Source organism: Fukomys damarensis, unplaced genomic scaffold (genome assembly GCF_012274545.1).
Source record: "Fukomys damarensis isolate Sample0158 unplaced genomic scaffold, DMR_v1.0_HiC HiC_scaffold_9, whole genome shotgun sequence".
NCBI lineage: Eukaryota > Metazoa > Chordata > Mammalia > Rodentia > Bathyergidae > Fukomys > Fukomys damarensis.
The window spans coordinates 23,542,635-23,569,075 of NW_022900921.1; the positions used below are offsets into that span (position 1 = coordinate 23,542,635).

General features: G+C 37.9%; 1 protein-coding gene across 3 annotated transcripts in view; it reads right to left on the minus strand.

Annotated features, from left to right (window-relative positions):
* Fbxw11 (F-box and WD repeat domain containing 11) overlaps positions 1-26,441 on the minus strand; it is a 107,211-nt gene that overhangs the window by 18,192 nt on the left and 62,578 nt on the right. For all 3 annotated transcript variants that reach the window (XM_010622171.3, XM_033761625.1, XM_033761624.1), the window contains 6 exons: positions 24,882-25,107; positions 14,499-14,685; positions 13,270-13,360; positions 6,666-6,803; positions 3,759-3,877; positions 1,822-2,071 (listed from right to left, as the gene is read on the minus strand). In XM_010622171.3, coding sequence (XP_010620473.1) covers positions 1,822-2,071; positions 3,759-3,877; positions 6,666-6,803; positions 13,270-13,360; positions 14,499-14,685; positions 24,882-25,107 — 1,011 coding nt within the window. The remainder of the gene's footprint in view (positions 1-1,821; positions 2,072-3,758; positions 3,878-6,665; positions 6,804-13,269; positions 13,361-14,498; positions 14,686-24,881; positions 25,108-26,441) is intronic.

Here is a 26,441-nt window from a genome sequence, read left to right on the forward strand (position 1 = left end):
ATGTACCAATAAACTCAATAAAAAAAAAAAAAAAAAACATATGCTAAGACACAAAAGGGCACATATTGCATGATTCTTTTTATATATAAAATGTCTAGAATATGCCATCCATGGAGATGCAAGGTAGATTAGTGATTGCCAGGGGAGAGGATGGAGACTGATTACTAAGGGGTATGTTTTGTCTTGTGTCCTCCTAAAGCCCATACACTCATCCGTGAGGCTTTTCTGAGCTGGCTGGATATAGGCTGGTGTGATACTGGGATTACGGATGTGTAGTACTAATTAGTCCACCCCCGGCTGGAATTAGCATAGCTCTGGGTGTGGATGGCACCAATCAAAAGGTCTGTAGCCTGTTTGGGATAAAAGGGAGAGAGAGGCAGGCTCCCTTCTACTGCTGCTTGCTGCTGCCTTCTGCCTGCCCTCCCATGCCATGAGCTGCTTTTCCTCTGCAGTGCCGCTCTGCATTCTACCCAGTCTTGGAGCCAGCTGACTATGGCCTGAAACCTCTACAAACCATGAGATGAAATGAGCCCTTCCTCTTTTGACTTTGGGTGCTGGGTACTTTGCCCTAGCAACCAGAGAAAAGTAACTAAGACAAGATATATACAATGTTCTGAAACTATATAGTGTCTGTGTGATGCTATACAAACTATGACTATACCACTGACCACTGAACTGTACACTTGAAAACGCTGAATCTTAGGGTAAGGAAGTTATATCTAGTAAAACTGTTATAAAAATATAAGAAAGCTAGGGCTGGGAATTTAGCTCAATGGCACCACACCTGCCTTGCAAGTGCAAGGTCATGAGTTCACTCCCCAGTAAAAAAAAAAAAAAAATAATTAAGAAAAAAAAATATATATACATATGAAAGCTAAAACTTACAAAAGGTGTCATGCATGGTGGTACACACCTATAATCCTAGCATTTGAGAGGCTGAGGCAGGAAAGATCACTGTAAGTTCAAGGCCAGCCTGGGCTACACAGTGAATGTAAGGCCAGCCTGTCTCAAAAATAAAGAAATTAATTAATTAATTTTACAAGTGGTAACATGGACACTGGAATCAGAATTGGATTTACCAATTCTTTTTGGGGTTTTTTTTTTTTTTTTTTTTTTTTTGAGACAGGGTCTCACTATGTAGTTGAGACTGACCTGGAACTCACTATGTAGTCCAGGCTGATCTTGAACTCACAGCAATCCTCCTGCCTCAGCCTCCCAAGTGCTAGGATTACAAGCGTGCACCGCCATGCCCAGCTCTGGATTTACCAATTCTCAGGTCATCTTAAATTGCAACTCTTGTCGCCTATCTGAAGCTCACCACAGGCTGAGATTCTTGAAAACTGGGACATATCTTGTTCATCCTCATTTCTCCAGTATCCATCCCAGGTTCTACGGCATGGAAAGCCCTCAAAATGAAGGGAATACATCAAATCTAAGCTCTGCCATAACATAGCTGTGTGATCTCCAGCACAGTTCTCCACTCTGGGCCATATTTGTAAAACAGGTGATACCATTCTCGAAAGGGTACTGGGAGATGGTTACATGAAGCTCCTAACCCACAGAATATGCTCAGTAAGTGAATTCTTTTCCCCTTCACAAGGCACTAACAATGTCACTTCACAAAACCGAGGGCTGTTCTCTGCTCCAGACCCACAACTTTTTCTCCTATCTTGCCTGTGACTCTAGAAGCATGTTGAGTGGGGGGTTCTCAAGGGCTCCTGAGCACAAATGGAGAAGAATGGTGATCTTGCCAGGTAACAGGCTGGTACAAGCCTGGTGCAAAAGCAGAGTAGGGAGGGTTATGACTACACACACACTTACTTTGATGGTCCTGTCTCCAGAGGCAGACACGATGTACTTATCGTCAAAGTCTACTACATTGACAGCAGCACGGTGGCCAACCAGGACTCGGCGTAGCGTGATATCAGTGGCAGAAGCCATATCCCACACAGCGATGGAGCGGTCCTTGGAACAAGTCACCATCAGTCCATTGCTGAAGCGTAAGTGCAGCACAGCCTCATTGTGATGGATCAAGGTGTTAAGAACTTCACCTGTGTTCACATCCCAGACTCTAGAGGACAGAAGTGCATGACATTTAATCATAGGGACAGCCAGGGAAAGACTCAGATGCCTGAGCTCTTGATCTAGTCTTAGCATGCTTAAGTAAATGCTTAATGTTCCTGGTATATGCTAAAAGAGGGACTCCAGTTGCACTTTACTTGCTGAGAAGCTTTCAGAAAAGGCAGCTAATTCAGGTTCTGCTCAGGTTTCTTTGGTGTTCATATATGCAGGCTTGTGCTGATGGCAAAAACGATTCCTCAATAGAGCAGACTATCAGTGAATCTGAGATACCAGGAGAAAGAAGGGCTGACTGCTGAGGGATTGAGGATGATCTTAAATTTAAGACTCCTGCTGACCTTTGGCAGGCCACTGAGTCTACTATTTAGTTCCTGCAAACCAGACATTACACTCATTACATCCCTCAATTGTGTTATGGACAAAGCTAGGCTCTCCCAATGGCTTCACAGTTGAGATATGGGGTTATTAGAGGCAACCATTCCAGAGAAGTCAGAGCTTTCCTATAGCCCAACCTCTCTATAAAGACAAGTTCATACAGAGCAGAAGAGAAAACTCTTACATCTGTAAGGCTGAGAAGTGATCTGTGAGAGAATCTAACAGCTTGGAGGCACTGAGTCAGGGAAAAGATAGTAGGTGAGCCATGGGCATGGCTGGAGAAAAAGCACAGGGGTATGCTAAGACTAGTAACCAAAACTAACTTAAAGAGAGGAATGAAAAGGGGAGAAACATGAGAACTCCAGGGCAAACTGAGCTGCTACTATTCCAATGCCCTGGGTGTGCCTGTAAAATAACTCTTTCCAAGTATCCAAGCCAGCACAGAAGGGGCACTTCTTCTGTTCCACATGCCTTCCCAGCTACCGGCAGTCTAGCTGAGGCTTCACTGCATGACCCATGCTCTGCTGGACTCACCACTACCCTGTTTCAAAGCCCATTGGGATGGGGAGACATGCTGGCCCCAGGGATGTAAAGATGGTATCAATTCTACCTTCTCAACTCTCAACTAGCAATCATTGTTTCCCTTCCACTGTGGAACAATACCATTTTCAAATTTGTCATTCTGCTTCAGGGGTGGGGGTAGGGTTCTGGAAAAGGTACTAACAGAGCCTCGACTGATAAAAATTCAAGGTTCAAAATATATTGTATGATTCTGAATATACTGTCTGAAAATGAATTCTCTGATCTTAGTTTTTTAATATGTCTGTAAAAACAAAGGCAGCATCTACCTACATGCAAAAACCGATGTAAGAATTTAACATTACAGAAAACATCTAGCATACTCTGGATCTCTCTTTTCTGTGTCCCTCAGAAGTATTAGCAAACTGTCTGATTCTTTTAATCTGTAGCTTAGCACCCACCACACTCCTAGAACAGCTGCCTTCTTTCTCCCTGCTCTGGACCACAGGCTCCCAACAGAAGAAAGCAAGCCTAACACCAGGCAGTGTGTTTTTCTAGAAAAGCATGCTGTCATCTCTATAACTTTTGGCAGGAGAAATAGGACACACTTAAAAATTAGCTTGTCTGCCTACACTGCTCAAATGCATCTACATCAAAAATGGTTTTGAAATATAGCAAGTAACAACATTTACAAAGTACATGTGTGCTGATCCCAGAAGACAGCATGCATCTCAGCCTTCCAGGAAAGGATTATAAGGTTAGACCAGTGAAGCCAGATCACTCACCTTACTGTAGAATCTGAAGAGCCAGTTACAATGACACGTTCATCGTACTGGAGACAGAGGACAGAGCCTGTGTGCCCTGTTAACACTTTCAAACACTCCAGGCTAGTTTTATCCCAGATCTATTGAGACAAGATCAACAACAGAGCTTTAATATATCACATTTTTATCATCACCTCTTGTACTTTGAATCATAAAACATGCCTTATTAGAGTAAGAACAATACAATATTTAAAAGGTGGGAAATGAAAAGGAATAGGAGATACTATGGATTAACTTCCAAAACAGATGTGCTATTTTGTTTAATTTGTACTCTAAGCTATTGTACTCATTATACTTATCAAGAGCCTTACAAAGGAAATTTTAAAATAAAATATGTAGTAAGTCAGCTCCACCTTTGAAAGTCAAAATAACATCTATTAAGATCCTTTAAAAATGTACACTGCCATGGGGCTGTAATCCCTCCGTACTCTCAGAGGCTGAGGCAGGAGGACTGTAAGTTCAAGCCCAGTCTGAGCAACTTAACTGAATTAGCAAGAACCCACTCAAAATAAAAAATTTTAAAAAGGGATGAGGACGTTTATTAGTGCAAAGGCCCTGGGTTCAATCCTCAGCAAGGGGCGGGGGGGACATTCAACGTTTCAGAAAAATCCCAAGATAAACTATTAAGAGCTCTAAATGAGAAAATACAGTGTTTTATTACAGAGTTAAACATCAAAGAATCATAATAAAAATTGTCTATTTAGTGACAGTTATATTTTTAAAAGATTAAAAGGAAGTAAAATGTAATGGTTGTTTTTATGCTGAGTGCTCTTTTTCTACCTTCTTTTACTGTCTCTATAGTTGTCTTTTCTAGAATGTTATATTGGAAACTACATTATGTTGCCTTTTCAGATTGGCTGCTGCCTTAATTTAGAAATATGCATTTAAGGTTTTTCCGTGCCTTTCATGGCTCACTAATCTAATTTCCTGTTAGTGATAAGAATCATTCCATTATCTAGAATACATATAATGTGTGTACACATGTTACATATACATATATGCATGAATACACACACGCGTGCATGCACACACACCCCATTCTCTCTCATCTATTCAGGGCACTTTGGTTGTTGCCAAATTTGGCAATTATGAATAAAGCTGATGTAATGTGCAGGTTTTGAGCAGACATACATTTTTGACTCCTCTGAGTAATACTAAGCAGTGCAACTGCTGGGTCATATGGCAAGAGTACGTTTAGTTATATATGAACTGCCAAACTGCCTTCCAAAGTAGCTGTACCATTTTGTATTTCTATGAGCAATAAATGAAGAGTTCCTGTTGCTCCACGTCCTTGCCAGCATTTGGTGTTGTCAGTGTTCTGGATTTTAGCCATACTAATAGATATGTAGTGCTATCTCATTGTTGTTTTAATTTGCATTTTCCTGGTGCCATATGGTGCGGAGCATCTTTACACATGCTGAGTTGCCATCTGTGTATCTTCTCTAGTGAGGTATCTATTAAGGCCTTTGCCCATTTTTCATGTAGTTGTTTATTTTCTTATTGTTGAGTTTTAAAGGTTTTTAGAAATGTCTTTTACAAATATTTTTCCAATCTACAACTTATTTTCTTATGCTCTTGATGGAGTATCTCACAGAGCAGAAATTTTTAATTTTAGTGAATTCTAGGTTATTAATTCTTTCTTTCATTGTGCTTTTGGTGGTACACCTAAAATGTCACCATCAAAACCAAGGTCTTCTCACTATATAAGTGGGCAGTCTACTCACAGGTTTTATTCAAGTGAACTGAAAACAAGGTTCTCACAAAAACCTACATGCATGGATTTACAATGGCTTTAGTCACAGTTGTAAGAAATCATAAACAATTCCAATGTCCTTAAAGTACTAAATGGATAAGCACACTGTTGTATACCCAATAAAATAAAGTACTATTCTATTCAACAATAAAAAGGAATGAACAACATAGATGTATCTCCAATACACTATACTAAAGAAGCCAGACTCAAAAGGTTACACATTACTATAGATAGATAGATAGATAGATAGATATATATATAGATAGATAGATAGATAGATAGATGAAAAAAAAAGATCATTGGTTTCCATGGTGTGGGGAGAGGTGGGTGGGAAGAGGTGATTATAAAAGGACAAGACAAGGGGATTTGACTGGACAAGAGAACTCGAGTGTATCTTGCTATTACAGCTGTACACCTCTATGTGTCTGCTTTACATCAAACACCAAACTTTCTTATATGTAACTCAAAAAAACCTACTTAAAAAAATCCTCAATGTTTTCTTAAACATGAGGAAATAAGCTGCAAACAATGTAAAACAAACTGTCAGCTCAGCCAGAAAACAGATAAAACAAGGAAAAATAATGCAGCATATCAACTGTTTAAAATGAAAACAGGGGGCCAGGGATTTAGCTCAGTGGTTTTGCCACCTGCCTCTTAAGCACAAGGACCCAAGTTCAATTCCCAGTACCCAAAAGAGAAAAAGGAAAAACAGAGATAAAAATTGAAAACAATTTGTCACTTTTCATATTATCATCTGAGCCCTTCTCAAAAACCGTAAGAAGTAAGGACTTTGACTTACAGGAAAACTAGTAATATTCTCACTAGTAAGCAAGTAATCAAGAGGCTGGGATACTCAGACAGTTTCTACTTACACCTAAATAGAAACTATACAATGTGAGTGTACTTAGAGGAGGGTAAGAAGTGAGACAAGCCAGGGCCTTTACTAGTTACAGGGAAATGCTCTGGCTCTAGTTTTTCAGAACCACCTTGGGAGCTGCCATAGTTGAGTGGAACAGATAAAAACCAATCTGCAGTAAATGGAAAGATTGTCACATCTAGTGCCTGGCACATAACCATGATTCTAAAAATAATACATACAAAATGTAGTCATTCACCTTAATAGAATTATCTCGCAAGCCACTGATAATTTTTTCATCATCGTACTGTAAACAGTAGACACCTTTACTATTTTCAGAGCGGCACTGAATCCTCTGCAAGTTGTGTCGTCCACACCGCCAGTTAGATTCTATAGTCTGGGGGAAAAGGGAGATGAGATGAGTTTTTATGAATCAACTATTTTCTACTAGGTTTTAGAATTTGGGGTCATTTCCAGAAGCAGCATGCCACTGATATCCTGATCTTGGTTTGCATAACTGTCTGTGGAAAGGAATCATGCTCTTTTCCAAGTAAGACATTAGCCCAACAGTGTTTTTTCTCAAACTTTCCCTGCCCATCTGGCAACTATCACAGGATTTCCAATGAGTTTTCGGTTAGGTCTGAAATGGCCTAGACAGAATTCAATATGTTTAAAGAATGTCATTTGTACCCAAAACATACAAATAAATAATAACTCATTGGGTCACTTACCAATGCCAATTAAAATATTTGGCAAAAGTCTGTAGACACCATTAAGCATATACTCAAAATTTATGTATCCAACCAAGCATCCAATCAATGAAAAAGGATACTGTAACTAGTACTGTATGAGCCAACTACATAAAAAATTTTGTTAGCATTTTTAATCTCCCACCAGAATGGCACATTTCATCCCTGGATTCTCACTTTCCTCACTTATGCAACATTTACTGAAATGTTAGTATATTCCAAGTTCTATGCTAGGTATTAAGGACTTAAAAAAAAAAAAAAAAAAGAAAAGAAAAAAAGAAGCAGAAAACATCCTACATCCAAAGGAGACATTTCTCTGGTTTCTAGGCACAGTATCTGGAACTGGAGCCCAGATGGTCCCTGACTTACAATGGTTCAACTTACAATTTTTTAGCTTCCTAGTGCAAAAGCAGTACACATTCGGCAGAAATCGTGCTTTCTTTTCCCTGGCTCACCATCTGCAATGCTGGGCAGCAGCAGTGAACCACAGCTCCCAGTCAGCCAATCACAAAGAGAAACAGCTGAAACTGCAGTGCACTGCATTGCTAAGTTGTTGGTAAAGTTTGGTGACTTCAACCCATTTTCAACTTAGGATATTTTCAAAAAACAATGTAATCCCATCATAAATCAAGGAGCATCTGAACTTCTAACTAAATTTATTTGGCCAGAAGAGCAACACAATATATTTGGAAGGAAAGTTTCATTATTTCCCTTTAATAAACAAGGACAGAGTCTAACTTGCCTAAGACCACAAAACTAATAATTGGACTGGCTGGAAATCACATCCAGTTTTTTCTAATTCAGTGCATGCTTTTGCCATGGTCCCACATCTTGAGGCAGTGAGCAAAGAACAAAAGATCTAGAACAATTCAGATAAAATATCAGTGCCAAATGAGTGGTAAAACCTCTACGTGCTGCAAGAGGGAGATCAAGAGAGTCTAGCCTGAGACCATCGGGCCAAGTTTAATGCGGATATAAGTTACATCCAGAGCACTAGAAGACCAAGCCTTGGGTAGTGGATATGAGAGATTCTTTAGAACTCAAAGATACAATGTTTGTCCTAAATTCAAGCAGTCTGAATTCCTGGCTTTTGAAACTAGGGGATAATAAGGGACTACAATAATTGGTTACACTCAGTTTACACTCAGGATATAGTTTGAAAGTTTATCACTGAGTAGCTAAAAGCTCATATTTAACTCACAATAAGCACCTAATTACTAGCTCTGTTGACATCAACAAATTATATTTACTCATTTTGAAGGCAATATGCTACTGTATTCTGCAAAACTTACTGATACTACTTATTATTGTTTAGAGAAATAATATATTTCAGATAGTAATTCTGCCATATCGGCATGCTAAGCATTCCAGGAAAACGCTGATTTAGGAGGAAAGATACACCGGTAACAAGACTGTTTCCTGGCTGTGACTCTGGGCACAGTTACTCATGTTCAGGTGACACCTTTTATAAGCTACCAGAGTTGATACACAACTGTATGACTCTACATGAACCCAAAGTATTACAAAGATGAGTATATAACCTGTCTTACATATATTAGGTGTTGTTTTTAAATTCATATAACTTCCTTTTGGTTTAAAACATACATAATTGCTTTAAAATGCTATTGAATTAGTAAGTAGTTTTCTTAATATATACTCCTTCAATGAGTAGAAAAAGCATGTCAATTCTCATATATGAGTTTGAATTTTTTTTTCATTTGAAAAGAAGAATAGGGGAAATTTCCTATGTTCTCCCACTTCTATTTTCTACAGATGGTCACGATCTTTTACTGCACCTAAAGCCCCAAAGACATTGAGAGGTCTAAAGAGGGGAGCCAGGATAAGGCCATACTTTCAGCTTGTGATACATTAGTCCCTGAGATATCACACAGACATCATACGGATGTCGGCACAGAGAATATCTCCTGACAGCAAAGGGGGTATTGTGCCATCTACTTCCAACCCTCAAACAAGAGCCAAGAGGAGAGGACTTTGTAAAAGCTCCACTAGATATCCCACTTTGAGTCTAAGTTAAATGGAAGTCAAGAAATGAATTTGCTTCTCAATGCTTATAGGAAACCTAATTTTCTAAATTTACCTCTGAATTAAAAAGAAAAGTTTGCAAATAATTCTTATTGGATTAGGAAGGGCAATTTTAAAAAATCATCAGGGGTATAGCACTTGCTTAGCAGGCACAATGCCCTGGGTTGACTTTCCAGGACTATAATTTAAAAATAAAAACATTTTTTTAAAAATATCATTAGGTTCCTGAATACTAAGGCAAGTATACGTTGTTGGAAACAGATCAGGGAGTCCCGGCTATCTGCACAGCCACCCAGACATTCCAGAGACTGTGCTCTCAATTCCCAAGGCCACCCACACAAGAAAGCAGCACTTCCTGCTGACTGTGCCTGCCCAAAACACTACCACCATGTGTGACGACCTCAACCCTTCTTGAATGCTTCTCAGCCAGGTCTTTTTTAGAAAAAACAGATCTTTAAGCCTGGAAGGAAGCCCTTAGTGGCAGAAAATACCCAGGTCAAGTAGCAGTCTTGGCAAGTCACTCAGACTATCTGAGCAGCAGTTTCCTCCTCTGTAAAAATGGGAATAGTAACATCTACACCCTAAAACTACTGTAAAGATCAAGTAAGGTTACCTATATGAAGTGCTCATCATAGTGTCCATGAGAATACTGACAAAAACAGTGGGCTGTGACCAAAAAATCCAAACAAACAAACAAACCAACAACAACAACAACCACCAAAAAAAACCCAACCACTAAAAACAACCACCGCCGCCAAGAGCCTCATTAAATTGCCAGGAATTATTGTCTAGGTGGGCATTTCATGCTGATCATCTGAGCAACCTGAAGAGTCCCAGGAAAGTGTTCAGCCTTCAAATGAAATTCAACTATTATATTAATGTGAACATCAGGAACACAAGTCACATACAGGTGCACTTCTTTAATTATGTGGGTACCTGCCATTTCACTCAGCCATCATGTGGTATAGCTACTGTTGAGGAATATTTCATGTTTTTGAGAACTTGTAAAATCCCCTTACCCTGTGCAAATTTTCAAAATACTGGGAAAGTAGCCATGATACACAGAGTATACAGCAGCATTTAAATTGGCAATAGAGTGAAAACAGATGTCTGAGTATGGAGGAATAACATTATTTTTAGAAGCCTAAACACAACTGGGTGGGTGGGCAAGTTTCAGCATTTTCTGTTCAGGACAATGTTAATATCAAGTTTTCAAACCACAAAAAAGCTCCCTACTTTCCCTGAATATAATGTGGTTTATTAAAAGGTGTGATACAATACACCATCGTTTTCCCAATGGTCCGTTCCAAGGAGAATGCTTCAAAGCCTTTATTCCAGGGAGGAGAGGGAGGAAAAGCAGTGTACATAAAAGAGTTTGTCACTGCACTGAAATGGCAAAAGAGAAAAATCCAATTCAGCACATCAGTCTGTTATAACAGTGCTCACCTCTGAAGTTGTAAATGGGCAACTAGGGAGGGGTGAGGGGCATCAACAACTACTTGACATTCCGGGTGTCAGTTATCTTTTGGCAATGTACTTAAAAAGCTTTAAAGCAGCACCTTTCCTATAACTGGACTAAAACAAGGCCAACTAATCTTATCTTAACTCATAGCCTCTTTTCAACTAACAGTCAAGGTCACTGAGTATTCCAACACTTGGAGGGAGATTAGAAGACCAAGCTGAAATTTTGTAGACATAAAACAACATGTCTTTTTCTTCTTCACTTCTTGAATTTTCCACTTTGAAAATAATAAAGAAGTGTAAGCCTAAAGCTACACAGACCTCAGTTAAAATCTCATCTCATCCATTCAAATAGGTAGGGAGTTCTACACCTTTAATCTGTTTCCTTTTATACCAATAGGGACAATATGTACACTGCCATAAAACTTAAATGCAATAATCTATGCAAATCACCCAACATAGTTCCTGGTATATCACAGGGCTCAAAATAGGGTGTTTGTTATTATTATACTCGATGTGTGAGAGTTTCATACCAGCCATATGGGCAGAGCAAAGTTCGTGACAATTTCTCATTTATTTGATCCATGGATCACTGAAAAAACTTGCTACATGTATGTATGTCCTGGACAGATAAAGCATATTCCCACAGTGGAGGCAAAGAATTCTTTTGGGGTGCTGCCAGGGATCTATAAGAAACTTACATATAAGAGTATCAGGTTAATACCAGACTTCATTCCTCACTAGATCTGTTTTTCAGGGCAAGCCATTTAACCTTTCTGAGTCTATGTTTCAATTTTAAATGAGAACTTGACCTACTTTTCAGGTTTCAGCCAGAATGTTCATTGAGAAAATGTACTATAAAATGCTAAACAAAGTATCTGGCACAAGTAAATGCTCTATTAGTGGTACATTATTTTTGTCGCTATTACTATTAGTGAATATACTGAAGTATAAACATCATTTCTTATACTAAGAAATTTAGCCCACAAAAATCTGGAGGAAACACTTGTGGCCAACCAGTGGGTTTTCCTAAACCACACTTTAAGAACCACTAGGAAGACCACCATGATGCAGAAGTTTTGTATCAAATAGGGTTTTCCCCCCATGGCTCTGTTTTCCCTCACATCTGCCTCCTCCACCACAAAATATTATTTTAGCCTAAGGAAACAGTTATGGTACACAGTGTCACATACTGTCATATGTGATACTGAGTTCACTTACTGTCCATTAAAACAGGAGTCATGAGGGTTAAATAAAATAAGCTATGTCTCCAAATCTTCAACTTGATCAAAGTTCTTCCAGAGTTCCTGTTCATTATTGACTGAATTTAAGCATTTTCCTTTCAAATAAACAGCCTGATAAAATCATTCAAGGAAACTTAGAGACACTTTGTAAATAGCTACCCTACCCAAAAGAACAGAAAGTAAAATCTAAGACCTGTATACAAGCAATTTCTTAGTACAGCTATCTAAAGGTAAGAAACAGCCCCTCCCCCATGACAGACATACATCAATCTAAGATTATGATTGACACTAAATTTCACCTACTAACACTCATCTGCTTACTGCAAGAACAATTTATTCTAAGTTTTGAATTGCCACTGGATCCATTAATCCCTAAACTTTGTGATTTTTTTCACTACTTAACCCTCCTGAAAAAGGTTACATTCTGGGTCATTTTAAAGAGCAGAATACTTTGAAAAAAAAAAAAAAGTTTGTGTTTTAATCATGATATTCCAGTCAAAGAGGAATGATCTCATTAGTTTGCATCTGATTGAAAAGGGGGATAAGGAAACAGGATCTAAAAAAATATGTGTTTCTCTATTAAGGAATTTTTGGCACAATGACTTTTAGGTCCATCCCCTGGGGAGGTGGTTGCTTCACATTTGGGAAGCTGTGTATAACCTTATGGAGATGCAGCACTGCCCAGTGAAGGCTGAGCCATCCTGCCAAAGAGGAAAGAGTGAACTAACCAAGACCAGCCAGGAACACACGTGACAGAGTTGATGAGAAATGCCTGTGTACGTCTTTCCTGGTTCAAGGAAAAGGGCTCAATAATGCAGCCAGACTAATTAGAACACACAAACAATATCAAACATCTCTAATGTTTCTCATCAAGTTTACAGTTTTACTGGTCTGGGGAAGTTACAATCAAAGCCAAAATGGTCCAGGAGAATAACTTGTTCTATAAAACCTACTTAGCTGATATTTAGAGTAGTTTCTGGAACATTTTTATTAAAAAAAAAAAAAAACTATGGGTAATTTAGAGGAAACTTCCTTCTTCCCAAGAGATGGAGCAAAACATTTGAAATTATGATTACCTTAACAATTAGGCTTTGAATTTAAGGAAATTTACCAAATTAGAATAAAAAGCTATTCTTGGATTAGTGATTAACTGGTAATCTTTCAAAAGGGTTTCATGTCTAAAAACCATTAGATTGTGCAGAAGACATGACCTGTTCTGAATAGCTGCAAATTATATACTGTGACATTTATCCCCCAAAACTCAACTTAAAAAACACACTGCAGAACAAAAGAACACTCTAAGGCAACATAAAAGACTGAGAACAAGGCACAAAGAGCCCATAAAACAGATAAATCATAAAGTTACCTCTATGTCCTGAATAATCTTTGGGTATAATGACCTATAAAATGAATTGGGAGGGCCATCTGTGGGTCTGTTTTTAAACAGGTATTGATCCCTGGCAAATAAAAACAAACAGATGTTACATTTTTGCACTTTTAGGGTAAGTTTTATTTAAACACGATGCTTACAAAGATATCGTATCTCTTATTTTCTTAACTTCCACTGAGTTTTAATAGTTCAAAAGCAAAATTTCTAACAATAAAATTTTCTTGTCAGAGATAAGTTTAGTTTAATTTACAGCTATCTGACACGAGGCTGGCCTTTTGGTTTCTAAGTGCTAACACATAATAATGTAGCCTTTCATTCTAGAGAGTTTATTTAATAGAAGTGCTAATATAGCTCTGTGAAAAATCTTACTCCACATCAAACTTCCACCCATAAATAAAATACAGCCCAGCCAGGCATGGTGCCACATGCCTATTAATCCCATTGCTCTGGGAGGCTGAGGCAGGAGGACCCCGAGTTTGAACCTAGCCTAGGAAACTTAGTGACTCAGCAAGACCTATCATAAATAAAAATAAAGAGACTAGGGATAAAGCTTAGTGTGAAGACTCAATCAAGGAAAAGGAGGGGGAAGAAGGGAAGAGAGGGAGCATCAGAGGGAAGGAGAGAGTGAGAGAAGGGAGGGAGAGGAGACAAGAACAAGGGGGGAGAAGAGGAAGAAGGAAGGGAAGGGAGGGGAAGGAGGAAACAGAGCCCTAACTTTCGCTCTCATCATCCCTGTGCTTCTTCTCATAGCTCTCTAAGCTAAATGGACCAGGCCACTGTCATGCATAGAGCTATAAAGCTGCATTTAAGCACATGGGCTTTCTCTGAAAAATCCTGTCATCGTGCCCCCTATATCCTCAACCAGGAGTAATAACAAAAAACAAAACAGCATTCCTTGACGACTCAAAATTTTTTTTTTTTTGGTCTAAGATATCTTTTGAATATGATATCATCGTCTAAGGAAAAAGCACAAATTTATAGCTTTGAAAAGCCAAATCACCCACTCAAACTAAACAAAACTCTGTAACATTTAATAAATATACAGGAAATGTCATGTTTCAAAAGAACTAACAGCTTTAACTCCCGCCCTCAACTCCTGACCTTGTTTAAAATAGGTAAACACAGTTGCAAGTATAATCACTTATAATTAAGCTGACTCTCTGTCAAAGACTTTTTTCAAAGGAAAAAGCAACCCAAGTACTTACCACCCTCTTCTTTCTGAAAGTCCTTTCCACAGAGGATCAGTGCGTACCATCCGTTCAATCAGCTTCTTCCAAAGCATTCCTTCGGAGATCACTCGCTGCCATTCTTTGCACACCAGCTCTGCTGCACACAGAGATCTAGCATCCAGGTAGGAAAGGATGTTTTCTGCTATGTGATCTAAACCTTGCTCTACAAAACATAAAAGGGAATGAAGGAATGGACAGGGGGTTGAAATGTGCAACCATTATTTTCTTAAAGAATAGTAAATTCTGAACCAGCTAAAATATTTCAGTAACATCAAAAGGCCTACCAATATACAAATGCACAAGTACTGTATGCAGACTTATTCACTTCATTTTTATTTTTTTAATTAATTAATTTTCGGGGGGTAGTACCAGGGGTCAAACTCAGGACCTTGAGCTTGCAAGGCAGGCATGGTGCCACTGAGCTACACCCCTAGCCCTTTGATTTTTTATTATAAGACAAGTGATAGTAACTATTCTCTGTTTAAAAGCTGACCCTGGAAAACTCTGTATTTGTCATATTATAGTATAAGATTTATATTCATTTTCTTTTATGTAATTCTTACAAAACCTCCATAGGATAATGTCTCCCCCAGTTTTACAGATGAAGTATGGAGAGGCCTTACTCAGTGGTGAAGTAAGACTAGCACTCAGATTTCCTGCTACAAAATTTGCGCTCATTCTCATTTACTGTCACAACAAACCATATCCACCAGGACATGCCCTCTGTGACTCCCTATGAGCTAAGAAAATAAAAAAGGTGAAAATGACCCAACTTTTAAAATGTACGAAAAATTAAACATAAGCCAAATGTTAAAATTGGTTGTGTTCAGGTGTCTTTTTGTCCATCTTTTTATCTTCTTGTGCACATCTACTTTATGTTTCTGAACAGATGATAGGACCCTTGAAAAGCAACCCACATGTTTACAAGCTTTGGAACACTGGAAATTACTGGATTCAACAGCCCAAATAATTCAAGGGTCCTCACATAGATAATCATTCAAGATTCAGCATCTTCCTGACATTTACATACAAAAAAGGTAACTACTGGCAGCACTGTGCTACCTGTCAACTCCCTTCCAGTAGTTCTAGGAGTGTCCAATGTAATTATACAAAATGAAGCTCCTCTGCAAGTCTGTTCTGCTTAGAGATGAAAACACAGAACATGTAGTCATAAAATCCCAATTTTATGCCTCAGTTTCACTACCTACTAGTTCTTACTATCTCTATAACATAAAACAAATACCAGAATGTCCCTTTGCCTTGATTTTCTACCATACAAAATGGGAATCACCAGTAACAACTGTCCGTTCTCACATTACTAAGAATCAGACAGACTCATGAAAAGATTTTAAAGATAATAAAACACTATACTAGGTTAATGTTTGTTCTTTTTCAAAACAAAGAGAAGAGATACAGTAATATTAAGCTTAGTGTTAAAGAACAACATGTAAGTAAAGCATTAAGCTTTCTTCATCTGTATAAAATGGGGCGATAATTTCTTATTTTGAAAATATCAAAATGAAATGATGTATACAAATGCTTTACAGCCAAGCACACACCTGTCAAGCGATGTACTCAAGAAGCTGAGAATGGAGGATCCTAAGTTTAAGGCTAGCCGGGGCAACTTAAGCCAGACCCTTCCCCAAAATATAGATAGATAGGCAGGCAGGCCAGGTATGGCTCAGTGGCACAGTATTTGTTAAGCATATGAGACCCTGGGATTTATTCCCAGCACTGAAAAAACAAACAAACTTTACAAACAAAGGTTTTCTTCAACTCTCAGAAGAACTGTGGTTACACTATTGATTTGTGGTACCCAGATCTTTCATGTACAACCTCTCCTACTCTGGATTACACCTAATACCTGACAGGACCAGTATCTTTTCTTATACTCATTACTATACTACAGCTAATACAGTCCAAGACTGAACTGCCTTTGCCTAATAGTCACGGTAGACTTCTAGAGTTCAAAGAGTTAATCCAAAGCCTTTCCCTCAAAAACATCTAGTAAGGGGTAGGGTTCAGCTCAGTGGTGCCACAGCCTGCTTCACAAGCACAGGGTCCTGAGTTCGATCCCTGGTACCCACGCCCAAAAAACCCTATTAAAACAATTTCCTCCAAAAGTGTGCAGCCAGTTGGAAAGGCAGAAGGCAGCTTCACACAAGAGTTTATATTTATCCTTACTACAGTTTACCTTCAAACCTCTAACTGACCTATTCATTTCAGCCTCTAGAATTCTGATTTTCATCATACACCAGATCTACAGATGGGCAAACGTCAAGTCTTTATTCCAAGTTGTAGACCAACATGTTAAATGGATCAGAACCAAGGACAGCACCCATCGTGCTAGCTATTTCCCTCCAGGCTATCACTGATGCATTCATTAAAGACACCAATACCCAGCCACCAAGCTCAGTAACCTTCTGGATTTTACTGTTCAGCTCATATCTCTCTATGCAGACCTCAAGAACATCTGGGAAAACTGTCCCATGAAAATACTATCTTATATCATTCACTCTTCTTTTGACCTATGCTACTATTTCTTTCTATTCTGCTAAACTTATCCAAAAGTGAAATGTGGATATGGTACAGTAATCTTCTGTGTTCCCTTGCTGATGCTTCTACATTTACAATCTTTCATTTACATGGTAGCACCAGCTGCTTTTGTGTCCCTTTTTAATATATAAAATCCATGTTCATTAGAGAAAAATTGATAACATGCATATAAGCAAAACAAACAGAAAAGGTAGCCCTAACTAGACCCTATCTCCAAGAGATAAAAACTTTATACAACATCTTGTTTATAATCTTCTAGGTTTATATAACCCTACATGATCTTTTCAGACACTGATTAACCTTTGAAATTAAAATTCTGTTAGAATAAAAGGTCATATTTAATAATACCCCCCAAATATACCTTTCCAGTTGTACAAGCTGTATAGCATACACCTGTGCTCAATAGCTCTGCACATGGTTTTCAATTCCCAATGATCAAAAATTTTGAAAATCACAACCACAGGACTTATTCTCCTAGCAAACAATGTATTTAGGCCTATTTATTTGCAAGATTTCTAAACATCTTTTGACTATAACTTTCCTACACTTTCTTGTTTTAAGGTCATCATACTTAGTGAAGAAAGAAAAAAAGTCAAGTGAAAGCTATGTTAAATCAAAATACTATACACTGTTTCCTTCTATTGTCACTATAGCATCTATTCCAAGCATTATTATCCTTTCATTCTTTGCAATTTTTCTCCAAATAATTGACTATTTTTGTCTTCAACTCTTTTGGATTAATTAAACATTTTGGCCAATTTTACATTATTTAGGATTTGAGCATGATACCTGCTCAAAGGCACAGTTCACCTTTCAGTGAATTTCCATGATCTTGTGCCCTTTCTTCTTCTATGCTTAATTAAAATCCATGGATTACCACATATGCCACTCCTCCACTCTGGTTGACAAAATAATTATATCAGAATTTCAAGTTTCAGACTATCTCAGCTCTGTTTAACCATATTTTATCTTATAGTCTCTACACAGGATAGTAGACTTAGATTTTCTTTGGATTTTTCTAATTCTGGGATAGGTGACTGACTTCCTTTTGAAGCTTCTATTCATGATATTAAAACATAGTCACTTTTTTAAAGTTTATACTTCCACACCACTAGCAGATCTTCCTAATTGGTTATAAACACACCCCTAACCGGTCCCCTCTTTAATCTGCTGCTCTGAGAGATGAAACAAACAGAAAAACAAGAATGCATCAGACGGCTGCTTTTTCAGACCTCAGAGGCTGCAACAACCCTATCATCTATCTGTATGTGAACTGGGAAAGCAACATCCAGTCCCTCCACCTGACTGGATTCTCACAGTGTGGAGCATAAACAGGAAAAGCCAGTGTAACTGTAACTGAAATCATTTGGAGCTACTGATCTTCAAATTAACAGCAACAAAACAGATCCTCCAGACCTTCTGAATCACAATCCTCAGACGATGAGGCCTAGGAATCTGCACTCTTAGGAAGTGCCACCAGCTAATTCTGACATGTTAGGAACTGTTGATTTACAGCATCCCTTCAAGTCCTTTTAGATCTCTCTTCCCTGTCCCCCAAGTGCTCACAACTAAACTATCTTTTTGCAAAAGTAAATCCCTTACTAATATATATTTCCTCTTGTTTCAAATGCCGTCAGGCCAATTAAACTTCTCAGTGATATCTACAGGTTAGATGTGTTTCTTTGGCTACTACTTTCTACTCACTTCACCACCTATGGATTCAGACAGAAATGAGACAAAAAGTCCACAAAGCCACAAAGGTCACAAAGCCCAACATCTTTTTTCATAAAATATCCAGGAAACAACAAAGTGGAACATACACCTGGAAGTCAGAACAAACCAATCTGGAAATTGATGGTTGAATAATTAAAACTTCCTAGCAATAACTCTTAATACCTGTGGAGAAGCAGGTGTTTCTGACTGTCTGGGCTTTTAAAAACTTTTTAAAAGTTGCATCCTCAGAGCACCCACTAGATACAAGGCAATATGATATATACTGTTTTTAATGCCAATAGTATCCCATGAAATATTATTATTGCATACAGACAAAGAAACTGAGGCTCCAAAAAGTGAAGCAACATAGCTATAAAATGCAGGGTCCTGGACTCGAATATGAGGCTAACTAAATCCAACACTCGTGCCCTCCACTCTGCTTTGTTGGGTCTTTGGCCTTGTATCCAGCCTACAGCACTTCAAAATTCTTAACTGCTTAGACATCTCACCAAATCCATCACCTACGAATATCAGCCTTTTTGAAGCACAACCTGCCTCTATTTTAAAAGGTATGTTTTCCCTTTAACAACAGTTCTTACAAACCACAAACTTAGCCTGCAGAAATTGACATTGCAGACTAAACATTACTATGATTTTTAGAAAAGCGTATCATAATTATCACTTTTTCCACTGAACCAAAAGGAGCCAGAGACCACAAACATTTTCCATTTTTCCTATACTCACAGGTACAATGTTCACAGTAAGCATTAAAGTGCTAAAACTACAGACAATTTTTATAGAACTAATGGTTTTCACAATCAAAAGGAGTTCAAGTTCTGTCAATTTTAGTACAGTAAAAGTTCAAACTCAAGAACACCTACAGAAAATATTAAACAAAGACTAGTACAATGGTTAGTAAGTTGCTCTACACATTATTAAACCTAAGTACAAACATGAACGTGGACCTGTTTCTCCTATAATGCTCTTAAGACAGGGTCTGTGTTAAGGAACTAACGCCAGTCTGAATCCAAGTCTACTAGACACTAACACAATCAACTTGGCCAGCTTGTCCCGAGCTATTAGAATCATATGTATTAAATATACTGACATATGTATATATGTTCAGATCAAGTCCTGTTAAAACAAATAGCATTTTAACAAAAATATTTCCATATCCTAGCCAACAGTCCAGTCATTTCATGTAATATTCAATACCACAAAATTCCACTTTAACAGAGATATGGACAATGCCTTAAAACTCTCTGTAATGAAAACTGAATTGTATGCAATTATACTAACCATATTTATATACATAACACATGTTCATCTGTTCTGCCTCTTCTCCAAGGCTGCATACTCCCCAAGAGAAGGAAGGGGTTGCCTGGAACTGTACAGTACTCTGTGAATCAAGAGAACTTCAACAGTGCCACCTTGTGGCTACTCTACGAACCTACAAAGGGAGTTCCCTGGAACACTAAACCATTCAGAAAGCAAATTACAGGGAAGAAAATAAAACCAAATCCGGAAGAAAACAAACAATAAACACAATTTGTTGGGGGGAAAACAGTCGGATTCATTTAGTAAAAGCACTTATAATGAACAGTATAGTCATCAGCTTCAAAAATTCACCAGTCTTTTCTTGGTGTAAGATGCAGTTCAGACACTACAAACACAGAAGGCCATGTACACACAGCTGGTTTCCATTCACCTGCAACTCTTTTGTACACTCAAAAGCATATCTGCTTCTCTCTCCCTGCCTCCTCCATTTCTCCGTCTCCCACACAATTAAAAGTGAATTTAACTGAACAGGACTGTAATCCATATATTCAACATTCAGGGCCAATTTAAGGAATTTTCCAAAGTAATGTTCACTAAGAGTGACTTTAGTCTTTGCATTAACTTTTGAGCCAATGGCTTCCATCATTCACATGATCACACAGTAACCAAGATTCATATTTCTGGACATTTCACCTTGTTCTTCTGATCCTCCCTTTCTAAAATCTACACAATGGATAACAGGATGAAGTGACAGCTAAGATCCCTTTCAGCAATAAATACAGGGATTTAGCTCAGTGGTTCCGCCGACTGCCTCAAAAGCCCACGGTCCTGAGTTCGATCCCCAGTACCAAAATAGCTAAATAAATAAATAAATATTACCATCGTAGAATGGAAGAAATGGACCGATCATGCATTCAACATTAAAAACAAAAAAACCCAGCAGTCATAACTTTTCCAAGCTAACTCGCAAATGTCCTTACTTAACACTACCATTGTAGAAAGTAAACTTACAAAGTCTGGGAAAGGGATTAGAAATTAGAAATTGGCCTATTAATCTGCAGCCCTGGGTCTCAGCCCAAGCCTCAAGTCTGGGACCTGTGTGTCATGGAAGTGCCGAGCACACGGAGTAAGTCACAAGACAGGCTAAGGAAGCCACCAGTGGCTCTGATGTGAGACATGGCTGGTACAATGGCACTCGTTTGTCCCTGGCTATTCCTGGGCCCACCCTGGCATGACAGCAGTAACCAGCATAGTACGCTATGTCAGAAGAAAATATTCTCGTCAGCATTTTCTTCGGGACTAAATCTCTGTATCTTACCTAACCAACTGTAAAATAAAAAACAAAAACCAAGAGACAGAAAAGAATGAATGATCAAAAATCAAAAGGGAATAAAACTATTCTGTGTGATACTATAATGATGGACACATTTGTCCAAATCCATAAAATAACACCAGAAGTGAACCCCAACATGAACTATGCAATTGGGGGGATGATGATGAGTTGATATACGTTCACAGACTGTAACAAGACACTCTGCTGCAGAATGCTGACAGTGGAACAGGCTGTGTATCTGAAAGGATGTGGGAAATCTGTGCTTTTCGTCTAATTTATCTCTGGACCTAAAACTCTTTTAAAAAAAAAAAAGGTTTATTTTAAAAAGTAAAACTCAAAGAAATCCTGACTAGAGAAGTGTGCATGTGATGTGTACACTCATGTCTGTGTACATGTGAGAAATGAGGGTGAGGTTGGTGAGGGAAGAGGATGCAGAAACAAGCTTCAAAACATGTAATAAAATAAAACCCCAAAGAAAATAGGAATAGGTCTTTATCCCCACCTGATAAAAGCTATCTGTGACAAGCCCATGGCCAACATCACACTACACAAGGAAAAGCTGAAACCTTTCCCTCCATTACCAGGAACAAGACTGGATGTCTGCTATCATCACTTCTGTTCCATGTAGTTCAACATTAAATAGAGCAATTAGATGAGAAAGAAATAAAAGTAATATGGATAGGAAAAGAAGAAGTTAAATTACCCCTATTTGCAGATAACATGAACTACAAAAACCCCCAAAAACTCCACTAAAAGTCATCTAGAACTAATAACCAAATTCAGTATCATTGAAGGATACAAAGTCAACCTGCAAAAATCAATACTGTTCTTGTACACCAATAACAAACTCACCAAGAGGGAAATTAAGGAAATACCTTTCACAATAGTATCAAGAAAAATTAAATATAAGAATTAACCTAACCAAAGAAGTGAGAGACCTCTACAATGAAAACTATAGTACTCTGAAAAGGGACATTGAAGAGGATATCAGAAAACAAAAAGATATCCCCTGTTCTTGGATAGACAGAACCAATATAATCAAAATCGACATACTTCCAAAACTGTTATATAGATTTAATGTAATCCCAGTCAAAATATCAATAGCAATTGTTACAGAAGTGGAGAAAGCAATCCTAAAAGTTCATATGGAACAAGAAGAGACCCAGAACAGCAAGGGTAAAAGTAGGGGGCATTATGATCCTGGACTTCAAACTACAATATTAAGCTACAGTGATAAAAACAATATAGTACTGTCCCCAAAAAAAAAGCAGACTTGTGGATAACTGGAACAGAACAGATGCAGAAACAACTCTAGGCACATTCAGCTACTTTATCTTTGACAAAGGGGCCAAATCCTTTCACTTGAGAAAAGATAGCTTCGATGATGAATGGTGCTGGGAAAACCAGCTATCCCCAGACCAAAGATTGAACCAAGATGCATTTTTCTCACTATGCACTAAACTAAAATCAAAATGGATCAAAGATCTAAGTATTAGAACAGAAACACTTGATCTGCTGGAAGCCAAAACCGGAAAAACACTTGAAGACATAGGTATAGTCAAAGACTTTTTGAACAAAATCCCAGTTGCACAAGAAACAACGCAAAGAATCAACAAACAGGATCACGTCAAATTAAAAAGCTTCTACACAGCAAAGAAACCCAGCAACAGCATTAAGAGACCCACAGAATGAGAAAATATTTTTGTCAGCTACCGATATTCCATCTCATTCTAGAACAGATGGCTATCATCAAATCAACTGATAACACAATGCTGGTGAGGCTGTGGGAAAAAAGGAACCTTTCTTTATTGTTGGTAGAGGTGTAAACTGATACAGCCACTACAAAAATCAATATGGAGAGTCCTCAAAAAGCGAAAACTAGAAATCCCATTTGACACAGCTATTACCCTTCAAAGTATTGTCCAAAAAAAAAAAAAAATCCTATCACAGTGATGCATGTATATCCATGTTTATAGTGGTGCAATTCATAACAGCTAAATCTCAGAAACAGACTGTATACCCATCAACAGACGAATGGACAAAAAAGTATGGTATTAGACAGGCATGATGGTATATGCCTATAATCCCACCACTCGGGAGGTCGAAGCAAAAGGATCACTGCAATTTAGAGGCCAGCCTGGGTAACACAGAGTGAGTTCACAGCCAGCCTGCATGACCTTGTCTCAAAAACAAAACAAAACAAAACAAAACAAACAACAACAACAAAAAACAACCACAACCACAACCATCACCACAACAAAATACCATGTAGTATTTATACACAACTGAGTCCTGACTCTACCCTAAAGAAGGATAAGCTTGGGCTGGGGATTTAGCTCAGTGGTTCCGTTGCCTGCCTGTAAGCACAAGGTTCCAAGTTCAATCCGCAGTACCAAAAGAAAAAACTAAAAAACAAAACAAAACAAAAATAAGAATAAACTTGAGTCACTTGTAGGAAAATGGATGCATCTTGAGGCCATAATGTTAAGTGAACTAAATCAGACACACAGCTTAAATACCACATGGTTTCTCTTATATGAAAAACTTAATACCATATAATAAAGTACAAAATAAAAGACAGACAATAATAAAAGAGAGAGGAAGAAAATTTGTGATCCAGCATGGACAATGTATTTTAAAATGTACTTTGACTTAGTATAATTGTCCTATGTGTCTTTTATGTTTTTTTGCCTATTAATCTGGCTGTTAATAATTAACTTTATAATGACTTATAAGCTAAACAGATGAATCTGATGCCGGAGAAATAAATGCTGGAAGGAAGAAGAAAACAAAGAACTGAGATGTGGTATGCACGTGTACCAATTCCCTACAAGGAATGTAATCATTATATCTTACAACATGTACTAATAACAAGAATTTTTTTAATGTAACAAAGACACTATCAGTTTTCTCAATGTTTTTGCAGTACTGAAATCTGAGGTCAGAACTTTGTGCATGCCCCATGTATTTTTAAAATTTCATATAAAGGCAAAGTGCAAACTTATCATATATCAACTGCATCACACTAAAAAGTATCACTTTTTAAAAAAGCAAACATTAGCTGGGCATGGTGGCACACGCCTGTAATCCCAGCACTCGGGAGGCTGAAGTAGGAGGATCTCTGTGAGTTCAAGACCAGCCTCGGCTACATAGTGAGTTCCAGGTCAGTCTTAACTACATAGTGAGACCCTGTCTCAAAAAAAAAAAAAAAAAAAAGGCAAACATTAAACAAACTAAATGAACTAACAGTGCTGACCAATGATTAACACTTAATCATATGAATGGCCTACATTTCCTAGGAAGACGCTAAGTTATAATTTGAGTGCTGTACTGTACATTGAAAATACAGTGTATGTCCCAAAGAAATAGTGCTTTACACAGTATTCGTTCATACGTTTCATAAAGATCCATGCAGTCCCGCCTAGGTCCTTGGGTGGGGCACCTCTCCACTGCTCCCTGTTTAAAACAAGAGCAGTTACCTGGTAACGCAGTGATAAAGTCCCGCTGCAACATGGGCTTCAGGTAAGAGTTGATATGTCCATGCTGGTAATGACACATTCGTGAAATAAGATGCTCCACAAATTCCACTTGATCCGATTCAGACCACTGGTCAAAATATTTAATACACAAGTCCTTTTCTTTCTGATAGTTTCCTTCTGATGGCCTCTTTCTGGAGACAATCACAGATGATGTTCCATTACTTATCTATGACAGAAAAAAAAAATAGTAATGATTAGTTTGACAAGAGAAAAAAACCTCATTGTTATTTAATTGGAAACATTTTTCAACCTGTATATTTAACCTCAAAAGGACAGTTGTACCCTAAAGTCAAACTCATTTCTTTATTAATTCATTCTTAAGTAATTAAAAATGTACTCATGGTCCAACTCCTCACATTAGTCACTACAATAAACACTGGAGCTACAGCTATTTCTAAAGCTAAATGGTATCTTAAATCATTGTTCTCCAAAGACATATTGTTATTAGATTAATTTTAGAAATAACTGTCTTATGGGAAATGCTCAATTTGGTAAAATGGCAACTGACTATTGGCAGGATGATTTACTTCCTCAAAGTTAAAAGTTAATGCTATGTACAGTAGTCCCTTTGGGGATATATTCCAAATCCCCTAACAGACGCCTGAAACCATGAATAGTACCAAATTCTACATAAACTATGCTTTTTTTATACATTTATGATAATGATAAAGTTCAATTTACAAAGTAGGCATGGCAAGAAATTAATAACAGTAACTAGTAATAATATAGAACAATTACAACATGCTGTAATAAAAAATACATGTATGTAGCCCCCCCCAAATTTTCCATTTAATGTTTTCTAACCTCAGGTAATTGAAACTGGTACTATTGTACATCTATCCTAGTGTTTCTTGTTTGAGCTTGCATCAGAACAACAGTGGGCTCATTAACACATAGACTGCTGGGTCCCACCCCAGAGCTCTGATTTTAAGTGTCTGCAGTAGAGTTGAGACTCTGCACCTCTAACAAGTTCCAGATGATTTGACAACACTGGCTGAGATTGCAAACTGGGGACCACACTTTGAGAGCACTGGGTCTAACAAAGAAAAGAAGTGGTTCTATGTTAAAACCTAAAGTAATTTTATCTAAAACAACAAACAAACAAACAAAAAACTCCATTTTACCTGGCAGTTTTGATCCCCTCTATATTTTCCCAAGGTTACTAATAAACTGCTGACAATATAGTTTAGACTTTCTCTCCCTTCTCTTAACCACCTTCTCAGAAAGTGAACAAAGTCAATCATGAATATCTAAAAATCTGTTGGATAACTCACAAATACCTAAAACAAAGCATTCCTCATCAAATCTACTTATATACCCTTGTGTAACATCAGTATTTAAAAAAAACGAAACAAAACCTACAGGACTGAGTGGTAGCTCATTGGTGGCTAGCACTGTGTGAGGCTCTAGGTTCAATCCCTAGCAGAAGTGGGGAGGGGAGGAAAAAGGGACAGGGGAGGCTGAGAGAGGAGGGAAGACCAAACAAAAGAAAAGAAAGAA